Source organism: Vigna radiata, chromosome 7 (assembly GCF_000741045.1).
Source record: "Vigna radiata var. radiata cultivar VC1973A chromosome 7, Vradiata_ver6, whole genome shotgun sequence".
NCBI lineage: Eukaryota > Viridiplantae > Streptophyta > Magnoliopsida > Fabales > Fabaceae > Vigna > Vigna radiata.
The window spans coordinates 53,865,427-53,888,859 of NC_028357.1; the positions used below are offsets into that span (position 1 = coordinate 53,865,427).

General features: G+C 35.2%; 2 protein-coding genes across 6 annotated transcripts in view; both read right to left on the reverse strand.

Annotated features, from left to right (window-relative positions):
- Positions 1-2,632: 2,632 nt before the first annotated feature.
- LOC106766657 (fasciclin-like arabinogalactan protein 21) lies at positions 2,633-23,425 on the reverse strand. Of its 5 annotated transcripts, none has more exons than XM_022784319.1 (5): positions 17,886-17,919; positions 15,655-15,825; positions 3,463-4,144; positions 2,946-3,321; positions 2,633-2,860 (listed from the first exon to the last, which is right to left on the reverse strand). In XM_022784319.1, exons 2-5 carry the CDS (start codon positions 15,680-15,682, stop codon positions 2,792-2,794), a joined length of 1,155 nt encoding a protein of 384 aa, XP_022640040.1. In that variant the 5' UTR covers positions 15,683-15,825; positions 17,886-17,919; the 3' UTR covers positions 2,633-2,791. The 5 variants fall into 5 exon arrangements, with proteins under 5 accessions (XP_022640040.1, XP_022640037.1, XP_022640036.1 ...); XM_022784316.1 differs by adding an exon at positions 11,879-11,994 and having other exon boundaries at positions 2,946-4,144; positions 17,886-17,915; XM_022784315.1 differs by having other exon boundaries at positions 2,946-4,144; positions 17,886-17,916.
- Positions 18,880-23,433, reverse strand: part of LOC106768338 (protein MICRORCHIDIA 4) — a 29,580-nt gene continuing 25,026 nt past the window's right edge. The window contains exons 19-20 of the mRNA XM_014653431.2: positions 19,402-19,524; positions 18,880-19,260 (exon numbers count right to left, since the gene is read on the reverse strand). Coding sequence (XP_014508917.1) covers positions 19,177-19,260; positions 19,402-19,524 — 207 coding nt within the window. The 3' untranslated portion in view covers positions 18,880-19,176. The remainder of the gene's footprint in view (positions 19,261-19,401; positions 19,525-23,433) is intronic.

The following is a 23,433-nucleotide window of genomic DNA, read 5'->3' on the forward strand; positions in this document are numbered from 1 at the left end:
ATTGAAAATTAATTTAGAATATCAAAACGTGTACAATATGCATCACCATAATCAGCAAAATAATAGCGACAAACTAATCTCTTAAAGTAAAATGTGAGTTTTTAAATTTTTTAAATTATATATATATATATATATATATATATATATATATATATATATATATATAATAACATCTCAATTTAGTAAATTTGTGTTACTAATTGAAACATTATATAATTGATAAAATGTATAAACCGGAATTTATATAATACAAAAATTATATACTTAAGTAATCATTACTTTTTTTCTCTAAACTTATTACTTTATATATCTTTCTACTAAAATATATAATCATTGTGGGTGGATAAAACACAACAAAAATTAAGTGATAAAAGTCTTTTGTGTTTCATAAATTTCGTCAAATAAAACTAATTTTTTCCTTTAACTTTAACTAATGTAGTATAAAGGTCAACCTAAATGAGTCCAATAAATACAATTCCAATGAGTCCATTGATTTAATTTTAAAAAAAAAAAGATATAGAGATTGGAAAAGTGAATTGAAAGTAGAAAAATGGTAAGTTGGTAAAACTATAAAATGAAAGCTAAAAAACAAACATTAGACAATCCTAAGAGAAGGACAAAATAGGAAACATAAGCATGTTTAGAATTAGAAAAGTAAAATGCAAACATGGAATGTAAAATGCACGAAAGATTAAATGTAATGCATGTTTAAACTAAAGAGTAAAAACAAATATTAAAAGGAAAACATCAACAAAACAACAAGTACTATAACCTAGTATTTACAATGAAAAAGGAAAACAAATAGTATGGCAAGACAAATCGATAAGAAAAATTTGAATTTAGGAAATCAAAGATTAACATTGGATTGGAGTTTATTTGACAAAAGCAAACACTAACACACACTAATTCACAATTTGTATTACTATTCACAATTTGTATCTAAATTCAACTTTTCAAATAAACTAATTGAAACCAATGAAAACCTATTTATCATTTACTAAGACCAACACCAATAAATCATAATTTCACATATGCAATTCTAGTAACATTATCAAATCAACCAAACATCACCTACAACCACTCTAATTTCATATACACATCAAATGCTTTAGAGTCCAAATAAAACATTTCGCAAAAACACATTTATAAATCAATAAAAAACATAACACATATTCCATTCATTCAATCATAACAAAACTTTTAAATATCTAGCATCCCTTACATGGATAGACACTCCTAGACTTAAAAGGTGTTCTTCAATGTTGAAAGTTCTACATCGACTAGATATAACACTAATTTATAGTATATATGTGGGTACAAACTCAACCCACATCGATTAGAGATAAAACTAGTTTATAATATATGTGTGGGTGCAAACCCCACTCTACAAGTCAGTTTTATGCGGTTAAGTTAGGTTTAAAGTCCATTTCTTAACATGGTATCAGAGTCATGAATTAAAAGCCTATCATAGTGAGTTATTCGACATATCATGTCATCCGTTATCGAACCATCCATTAATGTCTAGTCCCACACTCTCGATGTGAGAGGGTGTGTTGAAAGTGTCACATTGATTAGAGATAAAATCAATTTATAGTACATATGTGAATGTAAACCTCACCCTACAAGTCAATTTTATGGAGTTAAGTTAAAATTAAAGTCCACCACTTAACACCTACAAACTCCACCTCAAATTAGATTGGTGGTAACTTTTATAAAATCTATTTATAATTTCAATTTTTTATCATTACAATATTATAGTGTCATACATTTATTTTTATAAATATTTTTTTAAATTTTAATGATTTAATTAATACTCTAATTAAATAAATTAAATAATAATTATTTTAAATATTAAATTAATTTATTATAATTAATAATTATAATTTAATTTGTAAGTATTAATAATTTAAATTACAATATTATTTATTTATATCATTAAATAATATAATTCAAATAAGTTTTAAATTATTTTTATTTTAGTTTTTAATTTAAAAAGAAACGAACAACAGCTCAGATTGTCTTGTTTCACTTTTGGCCCGCTGGTTTAATGAGTTTGACAACCAAAATAGACGAATTAAAAACATTAACTTGACCAACTAAATTTTATAGGAGTGAAGATCTAACCTACTATTAGAAACTCACTCTTATTATCTCTAACATTTATATTGGAAAACGTTAGTTTAGAAAGTTTTTAATTTTTCATAAATCTGAAAATATAAAATTATTTCTCGTCTTTAATTTCTGTTCAAAAATATCTTCCATGAATATTATTTTGCCTGGCATCTCAAAAGAAATTTAAATGGTGAAAAAGTCATTTTTTTATTTGAAAAAAATTATCAAAACATATGATATTATGTTACTAAATCGTTTGATAAGATAACAAATTAAATATTTCAATAAAAATGACTTCGATTCTCTTTAATTTTTGAAAAGTTTATCTAATAGTGACAATATTTTATCATTCAAAAAAATAATTTAACAATTTCTCAAGAAAATAATTAACTGGATTCAAGATTTTAAAAAAGTCATAGTTTCTTATGAAAAAGTTTGACCCATATATCAAACACCCTTTAAGCTTAATTATTTTAAACTTAAAATCAACTTTGGATTTTTAAAAATTGACAAGGTGGAATGATAACCTCATACATCAAACATAAACGTTGATTGAGAACAAATTTACAAAACATAGACAATGTTTTTTGTACACACCGAATAAGAAGGAAACTTGTTGAAAAGATTGAATTGAGAATTTCAACCCTCTGTTGGTACAATCATGCATTCAATAGTCATTTCATCCCTCTTCAGAAAATACGCCTTCATCACTGTTCAACTCTTCAATATCTTTTTCTGCATCATCCAACTGCTCAAGAAAAGAAATATGAAACTTAAAATTATACCAAAACTCACATAAAAAGTGAAATAAAGATAGTTGTATGTGACTATACATTTAGCTTGGATCCCCGTATGTAATAACGCCAGGTTTTTCCACTAGATCCACTGTCTTCAAAATATTCGTTCACCTTTTTAACTGATTTTTCCTTAGAGAAAGAGCTGTCGCTGATATCATCGTCTTCATCAGAGAATGAGTATTCAGTCATTTCAAAAGCTTTAGAAATCCCATGAACCACGAAGTTCTCGGAAGTGATCATGTCAGGTGCCACAATCTCAACACCATTAACGAACATGCCAGGCGCGAAATCCAGAATCCCATCAATCTCAAGAAGCTCATCAGGCACGAGCGTCTTCAAGAGAGTCCTAACCGGAAGAGAAGCGAGTTCTTCGTAACGAAACCTCTCGGGAAGAATATGAAGCCTCACAGCTCTATGAAGCAAAGTCGAAGGGTTGGGGCCAATCAACATGAAATCAGGAGGAGCAAAGATGGTAGCAAAACCCAAACTACCTGAATGATCTTTCTTTATTTCTTCAAGAACCGAACGCAGTGCAACGGAGAAGGAAGCGTACCCTTTTGCACGGAGCAAGTGAACAACGCGGTTCCACCGAACCCCGTTCTTGGAAAGGGAGTCGTTGGAAGAACAAGTGGGGGGTCGAATGAAGAAATCCAAACCCCGTTGAAGAAGGTCTTGCGGGTGCAAGGGGGAGAAGGGTGCAAGAACGCCATGCACGGCTAGTTGGTCTCCGAGGAAGATGTTAGGGTTTGATATCAAGACGTTGTTGATCTCGACGGAGTTTGTTGCAGGGTCAACCTTGGTGAGGGAAATGTTTTTGTGGCGGAGGAGGGTGGTGAGGCAGGTTCCTTGGGACATGTTGAGGAGGTCGTGGAAGGAGAAGGGGTTGGAGGAGGAGGCGGTGGTGGTGTGATAGAGGAGGAGGGTTTTGAGGAACCAGAGAGGGTGTGAGGTGTTTCTGATGGCGGAGTCTCTGATAGCGAAGATGGTTGAGTTTTGGGGCGGTTTGAAGAAGGAAGGAGAGTGGTGGAGAAGGTCTGCCATTAGAAGGAAGCCTGCTCTTCGGAGAGCGTTGGAAGCATTGAGAGAGATATCATGGTGTATGGGTATGGCTTCTTGGCTTGAGTTCTTGGATTCAGATGAACGAATTGCAGAGGATATGGCGATTATTCCAAGAGCTATTGAGGCTGCAATGTACAGTGGGAACCAACACCAACGGGAATAAGCCATCCACACCACTGCATCAAACAAACAACTTCGCCTCCTTATTTATATTCCCATCTTCTTTTACTCATACAACTTGCATATTATTACAAAGCTCATTCAAATTCAAATCAATGCTACCATTTATACCAACGTATACTCCGTCACCTTTTGTGAAAAGAAATCTAAATTATGAAATTTAATCCATAATCATTCATTTTTATATTACATTAAGTCTATTTAAATACATGAATCTCAAATTTAAATTTGAATTTTATATTGAAAATGTAATTTATTTAATTAGATTTAGATAGAATGAATTTTTAGATTTTAAAAATCCAAAACAAAAGTGCATTGAACTTAATACTAAGTTGATACTAAACATCTCATCATGTTAAAAATTAATAGATGGAATATATATATATATATATATATATATATATATATATATATATAACATAATAAAATCCATACGTAACTTTATGCACAAAAAATATTTATCACTATGAAATAGGAAAGAGATGAAGAGAAATATCCTTGGTGTGTCTTTCCATATATATAGAGTAATGTATTTATAATAATAAAAATGTGGGCTAAGCCCAAATACAAATGAATATGCAAAAATAACAAAATAAGCATAGGGTCTATGTTTCCCTAATTAACATAAACACAATACTCCTCCTCAAGGTGGAGCATATAAATCATATGTTCCAAGCTTGTTATAAAGATAGTCAATTCTAAGTCCTCGTAAGGACTTAGTGAATATGTTTGTCAACTGGTTGTTTGAGTTAACGAACTCAGTCTTGATATCTCCGAATATGATTTTTTTCTCTACTAAAATGACAATCAACTTCAATGTGCTTGGTTCTGTCATGAAAGACAGGGTTAGAGCTAATATGAAGAGCAGCTTGATTATCATATATAAGTGTCATGTGAGTGACATCTCCAAATTTCAATTCATTAAGCAATTGTTTAAGTCACACAAGCTCACAAGTAGCTGATGCCATAACTCTATATTCTGCTTCTGCGCTGGACCTAGCCACGACACTTTGCTTCTTACTTTTCCAAGATATCAGGTTACCACCAATAGAGACACAATATCCAGAAGTAGACCTCCTATCAGAAAGGGAACCAGCCCAATCAGCATTTGAATAGCAAACGATCTTTGTATCGTTGTTAGGACCATATAGCAAACCTTTTCCAGGTGATCCTTTAATATACTTCAGTAAACGAACAACTGCATCCCAATGGTCTTTACATGGGGAGTTTAGAAATTGACTCACCACACTAACTGCAAAAGAAATGTCAGGACGCGTAATAGTAAGATAGTTTAATTTACCAACTAATCTTCTGTGTCGTTCAGGATCTAAGAAAGGCTCCCCCTGATTTGGTAGGAGTTTGATGTTAGGATCCATAGGTGTCTCAACAGATTTACAGTTCATTAACCATGTTTCCTCCAAGATATCTAATGCATACTTCCTCTGAGATATGACAATACCATCATTGGATTGTGCTACTTCAATACCCAAAAAGTACCGAAGTTTGCCAAGATCTTTGGTTTGAAAATGGTGACAAAGGTGTTGTTTCATCTGAGAGATGTCAAGATAGTCACTTCCTGTGAGAACAATGTCATCGACATACACTATTAAGTAGATACATCCAGCACTTGAGTGGCGATAGAACACTGAATGATCCGCTTCANTGCGAGACATACCAAATTGTTGAACAACACTGCTGAATTTACCAAATCAGGCCCGAAGAGACTGTTTTAGGCCATATAAGGATTTGCGAAGACGACATACCAATCCAGAAGACTCCCCTTGAGCAACAAAGCTGGGCGGTTGCTCCATATAAATTTCTTCATGCAAATCACCATTAAGGAAAGCATTTTTGACATCAAGTTGGTAAAGAGGCCAGTGTCAAAGAACGACCATGGCAATGAATAGGCGAGCAAAGGTCATTTTCGCTACCGGAGAAAAAGTATCACCATAATCCAAACAAAAAATCTGTGTGTAGCCTTTGGCAACCAGTCGAGCCTTCAAACGATCAATTGTACCATCAGGGCCAACTTTGATAGCATACACCCACCTGCAACCAACAACAGACTTTCCATATGGTAATTGGACAAGCTCCCAAGTTCCACTTTTCTGTAAAGCACTTAATTCATCCAGCATGGCTTGACGCCAACCAGGATGAGTTAAGGCATCACCCACAGACTTGGGAATTGACACAGAAGAAAACGATCCTGTGGGGAATGAGAGTCTAAAGGATCACAAACAATAGGAATATCAACAGTTATAGGTAGAGGTACAGAACTAGAAGATAGATGTGAAAAATAAAACGAAGATTCATCAAAGGTGACATCAACGGAGATAAAATGACGATTGAGGGAAGGGGAAAAACACTTATAGCCCTTTTGTGACCGTGGAAATCCTAAGAAGACACATTTGTGAGATCTAGGAGATAACTTATCAAGACCTAGACTAAAATCATGAACAAAACATGTAGACCTAAAGACTCTAAGAAGTAATGGATGTAAAGGGTCTTGAGGAAATAAGACAGAACGAGGGATTTTGTTATCTAGGACAGAAGACGACATGCTGTTTATGAGATAACATGCAGTGAGAACTGCATCACCCCCAAAAACGTGAGGGTACTTGGCCATGGATTAAAAGTGTACGAGTTGTTTCAATATTATTGAGGAGTATAAGCACATGAGGTCTGGTGAAGAATGCCATGAGAAACCATAAAATGTTTAAACGGTTGAGAAAGGTATTCATGGCCATTATCATTGCATAAAATTCGAATAGAAACCCCAAACTGTGTTTTTATTTCATTGAAAAATGATTGGAAAATGGAAAACAACTCAAAACGATTTGTCATTAAAAACATCCAAGTACATCTGGAATAATCATCAATAAACGCCCCAAAATATTGAAATCCTAAAGGGTGAGTCTCAATCACTGGTTTGCTCGGAATACGCAAAAGAGCAGAACAAGTAGAAGTGAAGTTGGGTATGACAGGAGAACCCAAAATCTGATCACGGACATGGGAGGAATCATCAGAGAGTCCGTATAATGCCAATAGCATGAAGAACTTTGGTCGTTGTTCCAGTTCTTCAGCAGGAGTGGAAGCAGGAGGTAATAACTCATTAAAATCATGAAGGAGGGCATGAACTTTACCCAAATATTCTGCCATGGGACCAGGATTGTGCGGACCAATAACAGTGAATAGGTCCTGACAAACACCATAATGACGTTGGGTGTCATTCGTGTATAATAGCTTCGCTTGTGCCCATACTTCTGAACATGTTTCATATGATCGAAACATTCGTTTCAGAGAAGAGTGAATGGTGGACTTTATGACGATGCATAACTGGGCATCAATTTTCATCCAGCGGGAAGTGTCCTCTTTGGTAGTACTAGTCACACTTTTAGTAAGGTGATCTACATACCTCTGACTCTTCAACCAAAGTTTGATGTCGGACGCCCATGTTGCATAATTCGTGCCATCTAACTTGTCAATGGACAAGTGTACATTCACATAATTAGTGTATATTGGGGAATCAGAGGCACCAGCAGAAGAAGATGAGGCACTAGCAGAGGTGTTTGTAGACGCGGAAGACGCCGTGGAGAGGGAGAAACCCTAAAAATCCAACGTGCTCCGATTGATGTAATGACTACAGATCCGGAAAGATGGCGAGGAGGCGATCACAGTAGTTCTGGTCGGCGGCGAAACGCTCCGGCGACGCGCCGGCACGCGCGGTAGGAAGCGGCGGATCTGCGACTTTGGCGGCGGCGCGTGAAGGCGCGTAGGTGCTCCAATCACTGCGATCTTTGGACCACGATGGTTGCCCGGTCAAGACGATCCGGATGGAGAGTGGTCGTCGGTCGATTCTGCAACTCCAGCGATGGCGGCGACGACGACGACTACAGTGGCGACTGCGACGGTAATGAGTACTGGAGACCGTGGAAGAGACTTGGAACAAAACCTAAGCTCTAGATACCATATGAAATAGGAAGAGATGAAGAGAAATCTCCTCTGTGTGTCTTTGCATACACATAGGGTAATGTATTTATAATAATAAGAATGTGGGCTTAGCCCAAATACAAATGAATATGCAAAAATAACAAAATAAGCATAGGGTCTATGTTTCCCTAATTAACATAAACACAACTTAATATCTAAGAATCACTAAACAAATATTACAATATCAAACATATCTTCCATCCATAGAATAACAAAAAAAATCAAAAGAAACTAACTCATTAAAGTGACGCTTAGTGCAATTACCTAATTATTCTAGCGCTTAGCCCCAACACTACTAGAAAAGTGGCACTTAGCATAACTTCCCTGACGCTCAGCCCCAAGGAGAGTAATTGCTCCTGGGTTTGACAGCGCTGAGTGCCACACACGACTACTCAACGTCATACCAAATGCAAGCTAATTCAAAACTAGCTTTGGTTGTCCCAATACCCATCCAAATGATCAAAATGACATCCTAGACACTAAAATTGATCCAAAGTAGTTTATAACTTAAATTAGATAACAATTTGGTGATTTGGCCAAGAACCAAAGTTCAATCGATCAACCTACTACTCACAACTCATGTATCGGAATTCAAATGCTTTAAACCATATTTTCCAATGCACTAACTAGCCAACTAAGTCCTAAATGGTCTCAAAGTAAACATCAAACAACCACTTTGCTCACAAGACCCTTCCTCCAAGATTTAACCTATTAAAACCCATCTTTCTTGCCTAAAATTGATCCCTACACTGTCATGTTAACAAACCAAAAACTCTGAAGCTCATATATTAAGTTCTATACAATTCATATCAGATTTTGTTGAACTAAAAAGCTACAAAAGTCGTAAATGGCCTAAAAACCAATCTCAAACACCAAGTTTCTCTCCGAAATCGCTCCTTAAGAAAATCACCTATTAAAACCCCAAATTAGACCCCATACTAGCCAAAACTTTCACCTTCCATTACCTCAAGGTTAAACAACAGTTCTTAACCAATTATTACAACCTCAATTACAACGGCTTCAGTGGTCAAAACAACAATATACAACAAGCATTCATCGCAATCATCTCCCAATATCAAATATCACACAAATAGGTCAAGTCCAAGCAATTGCATCAACACACTACAAAATCTCCACAAGTTAAATCTCTTTGATCAAACTCTAACATACCAATTCAGATTATTAAAGCATTAACATTATAGAAAAAAGGTATTTAACTTCCCTTATCTGGTAGAAACTCAAATAAGCTCTAGAGAACTCTATTATGCTTTCTTTTGCTCAAAGAGACCAAATAACACCTACAAACAACGAAAACATGATCAAGGTATGTCATTAGAACCATTGATAAATAGAGAACCTAAGAGAACACATAGATGACACATGCATAGGAAACAAAGTACACATGCATGTTGGGATACAAACAAAGTCCCACATCGGTTAAAAGAAGAGACAAATATGGGTTTATATGCACATAGATACCTTCAATGGTAAGAGGCCTATGGAGTGGTACCAAAAGCAAATCCGTGAGGGCTTGGCCCAAAGCAAACAATATCTTACCAAGTGTGGAGATCTATGTGTGTATCAAACCTCCCCCCAACAGTGGTATTAGAGCCCATGGTTTAGGTCTGGTGACCGGGCTCAGACGAGTACGTCCCCCTATGATCAGGTGGAGCTAGGTAGGTGGCCAGTGGCAGATTCGCCGGATGGCTCATGAGAGGTGGAGAGCAAGAGATGCTCAATGTTGACCATGGTGTATGCCCATGGTGTACTCGAGGATAAAAGGCTTCCGTAGAAGGAGAAGAAGGAGACCATAGTCCTCTATTTGAGGGAGGATGTTGGGATACAAACAAAGTCCCACATCGGTTAAAAGAAGAGACAAATATGAGTTTATAACACATAGATACCTCCATTGGTAAGAGGTCTTTTGGAATGGTACCTAAAGCAAATCCATGAGGGCTTTGACCAAAGAAGATAATATCTTATCAATGTGGAGATATGTGTGTATCGAACCTCCCCCAATAATGCAGAGTAAGCATGAGAGCTTAAGAAGAAGAGTTAAAACCAACTTACTCTTTTGGATTAATTGACCTAATATGTTGGTAGACCTTTCCTCAAGGATCACAAAAGTGCTTCCTGATCTTTAGAAAGATTAGCAAAGAAAAAGAACTCCTAGAGAGAAGTCATAAAACTCTAGAAAAGTGGTTTCTAGAGAGATTGTGTGTTATAAAATAATGAAATTTGTTTATAACGAAACTATTTATAATAAAACCGTTTAATATTATAATAATCGAGTCTCACTATTTTTAAACCACTACCGTTTCTAAAACACCAATTTCTAAGTCTTTATGGTATACACACACACACACACACTAAACTCTACGTATCACTCGACTATATCCTCTGACTCCATTAAAGGCACGCTATCCCCTATAGCATCCTCTACTCACATCAAATGATAATCATTGCCAAAGATTTAAATAAAACACATAGAGAATAGAAAACCAAGAAAGCAGGGTAAACTAACGTACAAAGAAATTAGCATATGATAACTTAATATACCAAACTTAAATCAACAATTCACAAAATTCTATAAAATATATACTCATACAACAAATGACCTCTATACTAAATTATCTAGATACGATACTCACATAGACTTCACTGAAGGTATGCACCCGTGGTAGTATATATACTCTGTAGAGTTATAAACAAGGATAACTCGACCTACTACACATGATGTTAATCTTCCACTCCTAGGACACAAATGGTTAGGGTAAAGACCTCTTGTCATTCTCTCCGCCACTCAATTCATCTCTACATAAGTTGAATGGTTGGTAGAATCTCCCCTTGAGATTCTTCTCACAACACATATTTTTCATTCTCACACATGTTTATACCATTCCAAAAGCATTAATAGCTATCATAATAGATGCACTTTAAACCAATTCAATCAATACCTACATCAGAAGCTTTCAAAAACATTAACACAACTAAAAGAATGTCAGCGCGCAGTGTCAGACTCTAGTGCCCAATGATCAACTACAATGTAGAAGTACCGCTCAGCACTCACAAGTTAGTGAGCTCTCTAACTTCCTGGCACTCATCATATTATACCAGATGATAGCAAGTCTAAAATTTGATCTAAATGGACTCAAGACCTATTTAAATGGTGAAATTTGTATTCTTAACACTATAATTGATTAGTAAATATATATATATATCCCAGATTGAATACATATTCACCCATTTTAACAAGAATTCAATTCAATTGCTAAATCTAACTCCCTAAATTGCAAATGACAGTTTTCACTCTATACAAACAAGATTTCTACAAAATAAAGCCCATCAAGTCTTAAATCACCTAAAAACAATCAACAAACTTCAAACTTGTTTTAATAACCACTCTTATAGAATTTTACCGGTTAAAACCTTCATTTTAGGTAAAAAAAAATGCATCATTCTTCTAACCTATAATTAAACCAAGGTTCTACAACCATATTTCAAAACAACATAGTCAATCTAACATTCCCAAATTCATTAAAAATCAAATAAGATATCAACATTTCATCTACACACAAGGAATCATGAAATTCAACTCATATAGCAAACTCCAACAAGTAACTTAACATACTAAATGTCATCAATCAATTTATTTTCATAAATCAACCACTAAACAATCATGCAAACATCAAATAAAACTTGTCTATCAATTAAAATCAAAGAAATCTAGCTTCTCTTACTTGGTTGATACTTTATTTGCTCCTACATAACAATTTGAACAAAGTATACCCTTAGTACCACTGATAACCAAAGAGTCTTATTGAATACTCAGACCCCAAAAGAGTGGAGAAGAAACCTACATGCAAAGATACCACATTTTAAGGAAATGGGTGAAAATCAATTTACTCTTTAGTTGAAATCAATTGGCTAGGAATGAAGATTTCTCCTCAAATATCCTTAAGGTAGTCTCTGATTTTTCAGATAAACGAGTAGGAAGTTAGAATTTCTAGATAGAAGGCAAAAGAATTTTAAAGAAAGGAGTTTTAGAGAGATAAATCTTTTTAGATAATAAAACTCCTTATTAGAAAATTATATTTATACTTTTGATATTTTTTGAATTAAAATAATTGAGTATCATTATTTAGAACACTCTACTGCATCTAATACTTGATTTTTTTTTTTCTACTGCATCTAATACTCGACCTCGAAAATTTTAGGGTGTTACATTTTCCTCAACAACAAAAATATTTGACTTTGAAAATTGAACTTACCAAAAAATAAATGTGGATATAACTTCCTCATATCTTCCTCTAACTACCAAGTAAAGTCACATGTTCTCCCATCCTAGACTACCTTGACTAAACTGATGGATTTGCTTCTAAGCGATTTCGTTTGGCGATCCACAACACTAACAGGCAACACCTCTAACGAAAGATCTTCCTTAACTTCAAAATTCTCAACATCCAATACATGAGATGAATTAGGCATGTACTTTCTCAACTGAGAGACATGGAAAACTTGATGAAGATTAGCTAATTGAGGAGGCAAAGCAATTTCATAAGCTATCAGTCCAATTCTTCTCAAAATAAGATATGGACCAATAAACTAAGGAGATAGTTTCCTCAAGTGAATAACTCTTCCCACACTATGGTCCTCAACATGCTCCCCCACTACAAACTCCAAAGGTTTCCTCCTCTGATCCACATAAGACTTTTGTCGACTCTAAGACGCCTTCATCCTCTGTTGTATCTTCCTCACCTTATCTGTAGTTTGCTTCAACAATTCTAGCTTGACCAAAACTACCTCACCATCTTTATATCAACATAAAGGGGTTTTACACCTTCTACTATATAGTGCCTCGTATGGAGCCATCTTAATGCTAGCATGATAACTGTTATTATAGGTAAACTCCACTAAAGGTAACTCTTCATTCCATCCACCCATAGGATCCAGTACATAAGTTCTCAACAAATCTTCAAGTGACTGAATCGTTCTTTTTTATTGTCTATCAGTCTAAGGATGACAGGCAAAACTCATTCTCAGCCTACTACCCAAAGACTGTTGCAACCTTTGCCAAAATCTAGAAGTAAATATAGGGTCTTTGTTTGACACAATACTTGAAGGTACATCATGCAATATTATTATTTCCTTAATATATAACTGTGCCAATTTGACCATTGACATTTGTTGATTAACCGCTAGAAAATGTGTACTCTTTTTTAACCGATCCATTATCACCCAAACCGCATCATGACCTCCTACTCATCTTGGCATATGGGTAAAAAAGTCCATAGCTATGCTATCCCATTTCCATTATGGCACCTCCAATTGTTGTAACATCCCTTCAGGTCTTTGATGTTCAACCTTTGCCCCTTGACACTTCAAACAGGATGCTACAAACTGAGCCACATCACGCTTCATGTCCGACCATCAGAAAGAATCCTTTAAATCTTGATACATCTTGTTCATACCAGAATGAATACTCAGACAACTACTTTCTTTTAAAACCAACCTCTTCAATTTGACATCATTAGGAATACGAAATTTGTTTTTAAACTTCAAAACCTCAACAATACTCATCACAAAATCTTTAGCCGACTCAAATCTAATAAACTTCATAATCTTCTGTAAACCAGGTTTAACAATTGTTTATCTTTAACCAAACTCAAGAAATCACTAGATATTGTCATGTGACTAAATCTAATGACATTTTTTTCCCATAGCCACCTGCAACTGCATGCCTCTAAACCTCTCCACTAGCCTAAGTTGTTTGACCATTATATAAGACACATGCATTGCCTTTCTTCTTAAAGCATATGCAACCACATTAGCTTTTCCCAGATTTTATAAAAGCCCAAAATCGTAATATTTTAAAAATTCTAACCATCGCCTCTGCCTCATGTTTAAATCCTTTTGATCAAACAAGTACTTGAAACTGAGCACCATACATGTAGTATCTTCATATCTTCAAGGCGAACATCACCACTGCTAACTCTATATCATGAGTGGGGTAATTCTTCTCATGAACCTTTAATTGCCTTGAAGCGTATGCCACCACTTTCTTTTATTGCATAAGCACGCAACCCAAACCCTGGTATGATGCATCACAAAAGACCTCAAAAGATTTACTTGTGTTAGGAATTACTAACATTGGTGCACTAGTAAACCTTTTCTTTAACTCTTGGAAACTCTCCTCACATCTATCTGTCCATGCAAAAAGGCTTATCTTTTCGGGTTAACTATGTCATAGGCATTACTATCTTGGAAAATCTTTTAATGAACCTTCTATAATAACCAGCCTAACCCATGAAACTCCTTATCTAGGTCATAGGCTTTGATCGCTCCCACTCCAACACCACTTTTGTTTTGATATAACATAGCCTAAGAATTGCACTTCTTCTATCTAGAATTCACACTTAGATAACTTAGCTTGCAACTGTTTCTCCCTCAAGATGCCTAACATTGTCCTTTAATGCTCCTCATGCTCTTCATAAGATTTGGAGTAGATAAGTATGTCGTCTATGAAGACCACCACAAACTTATCTAGAATGGACATAAAAATCTTGTTCATATAATCCATGAACAAGACAAGAGCGTTAGTCACACCAAATGGCATAACCACATACTTATAATGCCCCTACCAAGACCTAAAGGCAGTTTTCTACACATCTTCAGATTTGACCAATATCTGATGGTGCCCTGATCTTAAGTTGATCTTGGAAAATACCATTGTCCTATGTAGTTGATCCATTAGATCTTCTATTTGCAACAAAAGATATTTATTATTAATGGTTAACTTATATAACTGCATGTACTCTACACATAGGCTTAAACTACTATCATCTTTCTTCATCAACAAAATTGGTGCTCCGAAAGGCGGCACACTGGGACGGATAAACAATTTCTACAACAACTCATCTATTTGCTTCTTTAACTCAACTAGCTCAGTTGGAGCCATATGGTAAGGAACGATTGATACTAGTCCTACTCCCGACACCAAATCAATAGAAAACTTCACCTCTCTCTTAGGAGGCAAACCAGGCACTTCATCAGGAAAAACATCTACAAAATCCTTCACAAAAGGGATCTTTGTATTTTTTTCACCTTCCTCCGCCACTAGATGAATTAAGATTACAAAGCATAAAGAACCATTTTTAACCTCCTTAACAGTCTGACGTGAAGACTCCAACTCAACATCTTTTGGTTGCAATCAATAAGAATTTGATTGGCGGATAACCAACCTTTCCTTAAGATTACATCTAACCCTTGCAAGGGTAAGCATATCATTTGACTTTGATGATATGACCCTTTACCATCACCGAACATCTAGCACATACTGTATATGTCTTCACCAAACTCGAAGCTAGGGTAGATACAAAAAATCATACCTAAACTCCATTACATGCAAACTCAAATCTTTAACACAATTTTCTGACACAAACGAGTGTGTCGCTCCAAAATCAAACAACACACATAAACTTCTACAATATAACACAACTTCCAATAACCAAATTACCTGAATCAATCGCCTTTGTATCCGTCATAGCATAAACTCAACCTAAAGCCTTAGGTCTTTAACCCCTCTTCTGTTGTTGAACAACCGTTGAGATTGAACTCTAGCTACTCCGCGTCTCACTCGACTGTATCCTCTAACTCCATCAAAGGTAGGATATCACTATAGCATCTTCTGCTCACACCAAATGGTGATCATTGCCAAAGATTTAAACAAAACACACACAAAATAGAAAACCAATAAAGTAGGATAATCTATTGTATAAAGAAATTATCATATGATAACTTAATATATCAAACTTAAATCAACAATTCACAAAATTCTTTAAAACAAATACACACACACACACACACTAAATTTCGCGAATCACTTGACTGTATCCTCTTACTCGATCAAAGGCATGCTATCACCTATAGCATCCTTTACTCACACCAAATGGTGATCATTGCCAAAAATTTAAACGATACGTACAATTAATAGAAAACCAAGCAAGCAGGTACAAAGAAATTATCATATCATAACTTGATATATCAAACTTAAATCAAAATTTCACAAAAATCTATAAACTTTGCAGAGTTATAAATAGGGTGCTGACATACAACAAATGACCTTTATACTTAATTATCCGGATACGATGCTAATATAGACTTCACTGAAGATATGCAACCAAGGTAATATTTATACTCTGCAGAGTTATAAATAGGGTAACTTGACCAAGTACACATGAGGTTAATCTTCCACTCTTTGCACCTAAAAGGCTAGAGTAGACCTCCTACCATTCTCTCCACCACCTCATTCATCTCCATATAAGTTGAATCGTTGATAGAATATTAGGATATTTTCTCTTTGAAATCTCACTATCAAGCATTCACCATAAATTTCTTGAATATAGAATCTCTCCTAGACTTAATAGAATCTCTCTTGGAGATTCTTCTCACAACACATATATTTGATTCTCACACACATATATTTGATTCTCACACATGTTTATACCATTCCAAAAGCATTAATAGCTACCAAAATATATTCACTTTAAACCAATTCAAACAATACCTACATTAGAAGATTTCAAATAAATTAACACAACTAAAAGAATGTCAGTGCCCAACGCTAGATTTTAGCACCGGATGATCAACTGTAGTGAAGAAGAGGCGCTCAATGCCAAAGTCCACCGCTCAACGCTCACAAGCCAGTGAGCTCTCCGACTTCATGGCGCTCAGCATCCTCAAACTCAGAAGCTCTCAGGTTCTATAGCGCCCAACGCCCTACAGGGTAGTTCAGTGTTATACCAGATGACAACAACTCTAAAATTTAATCTAAATGGACTCAAGACCTACTCAAAAATTCAAATTGGTATTCTTAACACTACAATTGATTAGTAAACATTGTTGGAAGTTCCACATTGACTAGAGATAAGACCAGTTTATAATATATAAGTGGGTGCAAACCTTAACCTACAAGCTGATTTTGTGGGGTTGAGTTAGACTTAAAGGTCACTTCTTAACATGGTATCAAAGTCAGGTTAGAGCATATCCTAGCGACATTTGTTGTTTGTGGGCATGTTGTTCCACCCGCTATCGGGTTGTTATCGGACCACCCATTAATGTTTAGTCTCACACTCGAGATGTATATACTTTAGCATAGGAGAGGTGTTGGAAGCCTCATATCAACTAAAGATAAGGCCAATATTATATATATAGATATATATATATATAAGTGGGTGCAAACCTCACCTTACAAACTGATTTTGTGGGGTTGAGTTAGGCTTAAAGTCAACTTCTTAACAAACATATTTATATCTTTGATTGAATACAAACCAAATTTCAACAAAATTAAAAGCCTATCAAGTCTTAAATTACCTAAAAACAGTCCAGAAACTTCAAACTTACTCTAATAATCACTCCTATGGAATTTCACCTATTAAAACTCTTTTTTTTCCCAAAAACGAATCATTCTTCTAACCTATGATCAGACCAAGGTCCTACAACCATCTACCAAAATAACATAGTCAATTTAACATTCCCAAATTCATTAAAAATCAAATACAATATCAAAATTTCATCTGCACACAAGGATTCATGATATTCAACTTACATACCAAACTCTAACTAGCAACTTCACATACCAAATCTCACAAATTAATTTATTTTCACAAATCAACCACCGAACAATCATACAAACATCAAATAAAACTTGTCTATCAATTAAAATCAAAGAAAACTAGCTTTCCTTACATGGTTGACGTTCGAACATTCTAAGAACTCTAGAATTCCTTCTATGACTTCAAGATCTTTATTTCCTCCTACAATTCATAAAAAATGATCACAATATAACCTCAGTATCACTAATCAACAAAAAGTCTTAAAAAAGACTCAGACCCCAAAAGGTGTAGAAAACACCTACATGCAAAAACACTAATTTTTTTAAAAAAAGGTAAAAATCAACTTACTCTTTAGTTGAAATCAATCTACTAGAAATGAAGATCTTGTCTCAAAAGTCCCTCAAAAAGTCTCTAATCTTCAAATAAATGAGTAGGAAGTTAGAATTTCTAGAAAAAAGACAAAAGAATTTTAAAGAGTTTTAAAAAGATAAAACTTTTTAGATAATAAAACTCATTATTAGAAACTTTTATTTATACTTTTGACATTTTTTGAATTAAAATAATGAAATATCATTATTCAAAACATTTTAATGCCTCTAATACTTGATTTTTGTCAGGATCTTACATATTTCGCCTCCCTTAAATAATTCTTTCTCCTGTCAAAATTTATAGTTTTAAGGGACATGAATTTATTATATTCATAAGAATATTGCACTTAAAAGATAATCAATTATTCTATATTCATAACATATTACTATAAGTAGATTATAATTGACTAGCATAATTAAGAACTCATTACCATAACACATTTCAATGTGAAATCTTAGATTGAAATTAATATAAAAACAAGTAAACTAAACTATGTTCTGCAGTTTTCAGTCAAACTTAGTTATACTAAAATCAGTTTTACTCAATTTTAAATCAAGTAGACCCAACTGTTCGACATCACACGTCAATGTTTAACAACCTTCGTATAATAATCAACTTCGTCTAACCGCTTATCAACTTCTTCCCCCAAAAACCAGGCAAAATCCGCCCCAAGAATCTCACCTGGTACGACACTCATGCTGTGAACGGTGAGAGTTCGAACTAAACAAAGGGAACAGTATGTAGAAGCAACTAGCAAGTGCCTCAATTAAAATCGAACTAGTATTTGAGAACGATACTATTGCACGAAAATTGCTCTTAATCCCATGGTAAAGAACATTGTTCAGTTAGTCTCTAATTCACTCCTCCGTACTGGACAGAAATTTTAATATCAATGAGGTGTTAGACGCGAAACTATACAATCAATTTACAGTATCACCCTACACCCTAAGTTAGAAGATTCCAATAAATGATAAAAGCAGCATCGCAGAAAAACATTGGTTCCCAGTGGCAGGTAGATACAACACTCAACAGAAAATGCAATAACAAGGCCATCATTATCGTTCTAGTTTGCCACTTGTAGACTTCTTTTCAAGTACCCGTATCTTGTCAAGCAGCTCTTGGATAGTATTCGATGCCTCCTACAGGACCAAAAACAGGTACTGTAATTGCAACTTGTTTTGGATTAAAAAAAAAAAAAAACATAGCACATTCTTTCATTTTTATATATATTCAGGGAACGGATGGAGGGGGATTAGCAGAGCATTAGATAAGAATAAAACCTGAAGCTTCTTTCTTAGATTTTTCTCTTCAGCATTACGTCTTTCCCTCTCTTCAGAGAATATATCAATGAGAGTTTCTTGATCATGGTTCAACTCTTCAATCTTTTTTTCTGACTCGTTTAGCTGACCAAGAAATGAAATAAGAATTTTTCAACTGAATTCAGAAAAGGCCAAAAGAAGTTTTATAGGTTGTACAAATTCATCAACTATCATAACCCACGACTTTTCTTTTTTTAATTCGTTTCAGCATGACATGTGCGAATAAGATAATCCCTAAGGGTTGAGCAATATCATAAATTGTAAAAGTAAACTAAATTTGCATGAGGATAGACTTCGAAAATGCAAGTTCGACAACATAGCCAACATTATATCAAATTGTAAATTCACTACGGGGGACGCTTCACTTTTTCTTGGGTTAACCTCACCAGTCAACCTTCCCTAGGTAGTCGTGTTCAACATATCCACAATCAGCTCTGTTACTAATTAACAAGTCCAAGCACTATAAAATACACCCTCCAGGCTTAGCCAAAAACTTAAATACTTTATCAAACATCTCATATTACACAGCGTGGAACATCAGTGTCTCATAACACTCAATCATAAGCAAATCAAAGACTATATTTTAAACAAGCCTAGGAATAAAAAAGTTGAGCTTAAGTGTACATCTTTCCCTATAGGGAAGTCCTTAGTAACACTTTTAAAGGTTCTCCCAATAGTAGTTATTCCATTATAAAGGTACAGTATGGCCAAGAAGGAAGCAACTTGAACACGTTTTCCCAAGCCTTTCACAGTTTATTTTCTTTAGGTGAACCGAGTATCCCCTAGTTAGGAGTCAAAAAATAATTTTTCAAAATAATTCCATACACACATGTCTAAAGTCCAAACCCCTGATCTTATAACTTGACACTTGTTCATATACATTGTCAAAGTTGACAAAAAAAACCATATCAATATCTTCCTTTGATTTAGTACCTTTCCATCAAATCCCATGTAAGATATGAAGTTTTTCTTGTAGACCTTCATGACATAAATCTGAGGTGTCCTCAATAATTGTAATCTCTTCTCTTAATCTTTCTTGCTCAACCATCTTTTTTTCCATACTTTCTTAGTGTATTACAGTCTCCAACGTCTCACACCTTACACTTTGTTGCACCCTTTATAGCTTAAAGTAATCTCCTCAGGCATGGTTTAGTTCCTTTACCTTTGCTATGCTTGAGTTTGGTTTCACTCATTGTGAAGCTAATCACTAAGTCTTTCACCTCCACTCACCAAATGGACTTTGCATCTATCACGTTATGTATGTTGATGTCATCAATGCCAATAATTATTAGGAATCCTCCATCTCATCTCATCCCCACACTCAATTTCAAACCAAATCAAGGACTTGGGTTCGCTAAGCTACTTCCTCAACATTGAAGTTGCCCAATCATCCATTAACATTATCATTTCCTAGAAAAAGTATACCTTAACCTAAATCCAGTGTGTGCTTGATTGATGGCCATGCAATACTTTGACAACCTTGGGTATCAATAAATTACCTATTGGCCAATTACCTATTGACATACCCAAGGTTGTCAAAGTATTGGTATCAGGTAATTGGCCCACCGATCCTACCCCAAAAGCGAGTTTGCTTACGAGTTAACTCGAAAGCACTATGTGAACTCCTAAACTCGACCGAGTTAACGAGTTAACTCGCGAGTTCGATAACACTGGACATACCTCCAACTATATCTCCTGGTGATTCCTCAACTTTTATATCTCAATGTAATGATCGTAATAACTCTCACAAGCCAAACATAGGTCATCCCAAGTGCAACCATTGCAACAAGCTTACTCACACAACTGAATGGTGTTATGCATTAAACAATCACCCACTGGGTTTGCAATTATTGCCCAAATAACTCCATATGTCCCCCTACTTCTTGTGACACCCCATTTGAGGCTTCCGAACCTTTGCCTTTTTTCACAACTTTCTCAAATGCTATGAGGAACATTAAACCTCTAGTTCCATTACTTATATTGCACATTATGCATGTCGTTTGTTGGTCTCACTCACTCCTTGGTCCTTGGATCCTCAACTCCAATGCTGCTAATCATATCTCTAGTAATGAGTTTTATTAGAAAGTGGGTTTTTAAGCCTAACTCAACCCCAAAAAACCGGCTTGAAAGGTGAGGTTTGCACCTCGCTTATATATTATAAATTGGCCTTATCTCTAGTCGATGTGGGACTTCCAATACACCCCCTTCATGCCGAGGTATAGACATCTCGTGCATTGATAGTAGAAATTAGGTGGTCCAATAGCGGCCGATAGCGGGTGGAACAATATGCCCAAAAAACAACAAATATCGCTAGGATGGGCTTTTTAACGATGGCTCTGATACCATATTAGAAAGTGGATTTTTAAACCTAACTCAACCCCACAAAACCGGCTTGAAGGGTGAGGCTTACACCACACTTATATATTATAAATTGGCCTTATCCCTAGTCGATGTGGGACTTCCAACAAGTTTTTTTTGTCTTTCTTTCCTCTAATGATAATTTACCTTTTGTCACTATGGATAATGACTACTAAGTCTTGTCTCATGGTGTTGGTATTGTTCACCTTCTCCCTTCTCTATCCATTGACAATGAACTTCATGCCCTTGGATCTTTGTTTAATTTATTATCTTTTAATAGTCCTATTCACTCCCTTGATTGTATTATTTATTTACTAAACAATTACAAGACTGGAGTTTAGAATAAATGACTGGCATAGGATGTGGTCTCATCATCTCTATCAATTTTGTACCGATGCTCATGCTTGCTCAATGGTAAATTCCCTTCTCTTATCCATGCTCAATTAAGTCATCCTACCTTTGCATAACTATAATATCTTGTACTACATCTATCTATGTTATCCACCTTGTCATGTGAGTCGTGTCAATTAAACAAACACAATTGTTCTTTTCCAAGGAGTGTCCCTAATAAAGATTTGTCTTCTTTTACATCAATTCACTTGAATATTTGGGCTCGAGTAGTGTTACATTTGGGATTTCAATATTTTGAAACATTCATCGATGATTATTTTTGATGTACTCAATTGTTCTTAAATTAAAAATCATTGATGTAGCGCAAACCAGTTAGGTATTTCTTTCATATTTTCCATTCTAATAACACTAGTGAATATCTCTCCCATTCTTTTCAGACATTCATGACCTTCCATGATATCATCAAACCTTGTGCATATACCCCACAACAAAATGTGGTGGTAGAGAGCAATTATAGACAACTAACTGAAACAATTTGAACCATTTTACCTCATGGTTGTGTTCCTCAACAATTTTAGGGGATGCTATCTTATCAATTACATGCCATCTTCCATTATCAACAAACAAATATCTCACTCTATCTTGTTTCCTCTCATCAATCTCACCAAGCTTTAACTTCTCATGTCTACTGGTCCACCTATTTTGTAAACACTCTTGGTCCTAGTTCTGATAAACTATTAGCCAGGTCTCATGTGTGTGACTTCTTAACCCTCAGTCTCGAAAGAGGTATAAGTGATTTTCACCCTCCTTGATTGCAATTGATGTCAACTTCTGAGTCTTCTTCCTACTTTGTATTGATTTAATTCCCTTCTCCAAACCTCCACTACTACTCATGTCTTTGACCTTGCAAACATATCCAATGTACCACCACACCCACAACCTTACCTCCTCTACATGTTTATCATTGCACCTAACATTCATGCCTTGCTATTGTGACACCTATTGACTATATCAAATGCCACCTCCTCCTGTTTTACCTCCTGAGCAGATCTTCCTACCGTCCCTTGTAAGGGGTACTGATAAGGATTTTTTTAAAAGCACAGAAAGAAATCAAATGAAGACTGAATATGAGTGTTTTTATTCTCTGCAAAACAAGAAAATCAGTAAGATATGAATATCTCACTGCCCAGAGCCAAGCTCCTCCGAGAAACCAAGAATGGCTCCCCCTCTACTAAAAACAACTAACCGTCCCCCAAAACTTTCTTCCAAATTCTCTTTTAAACA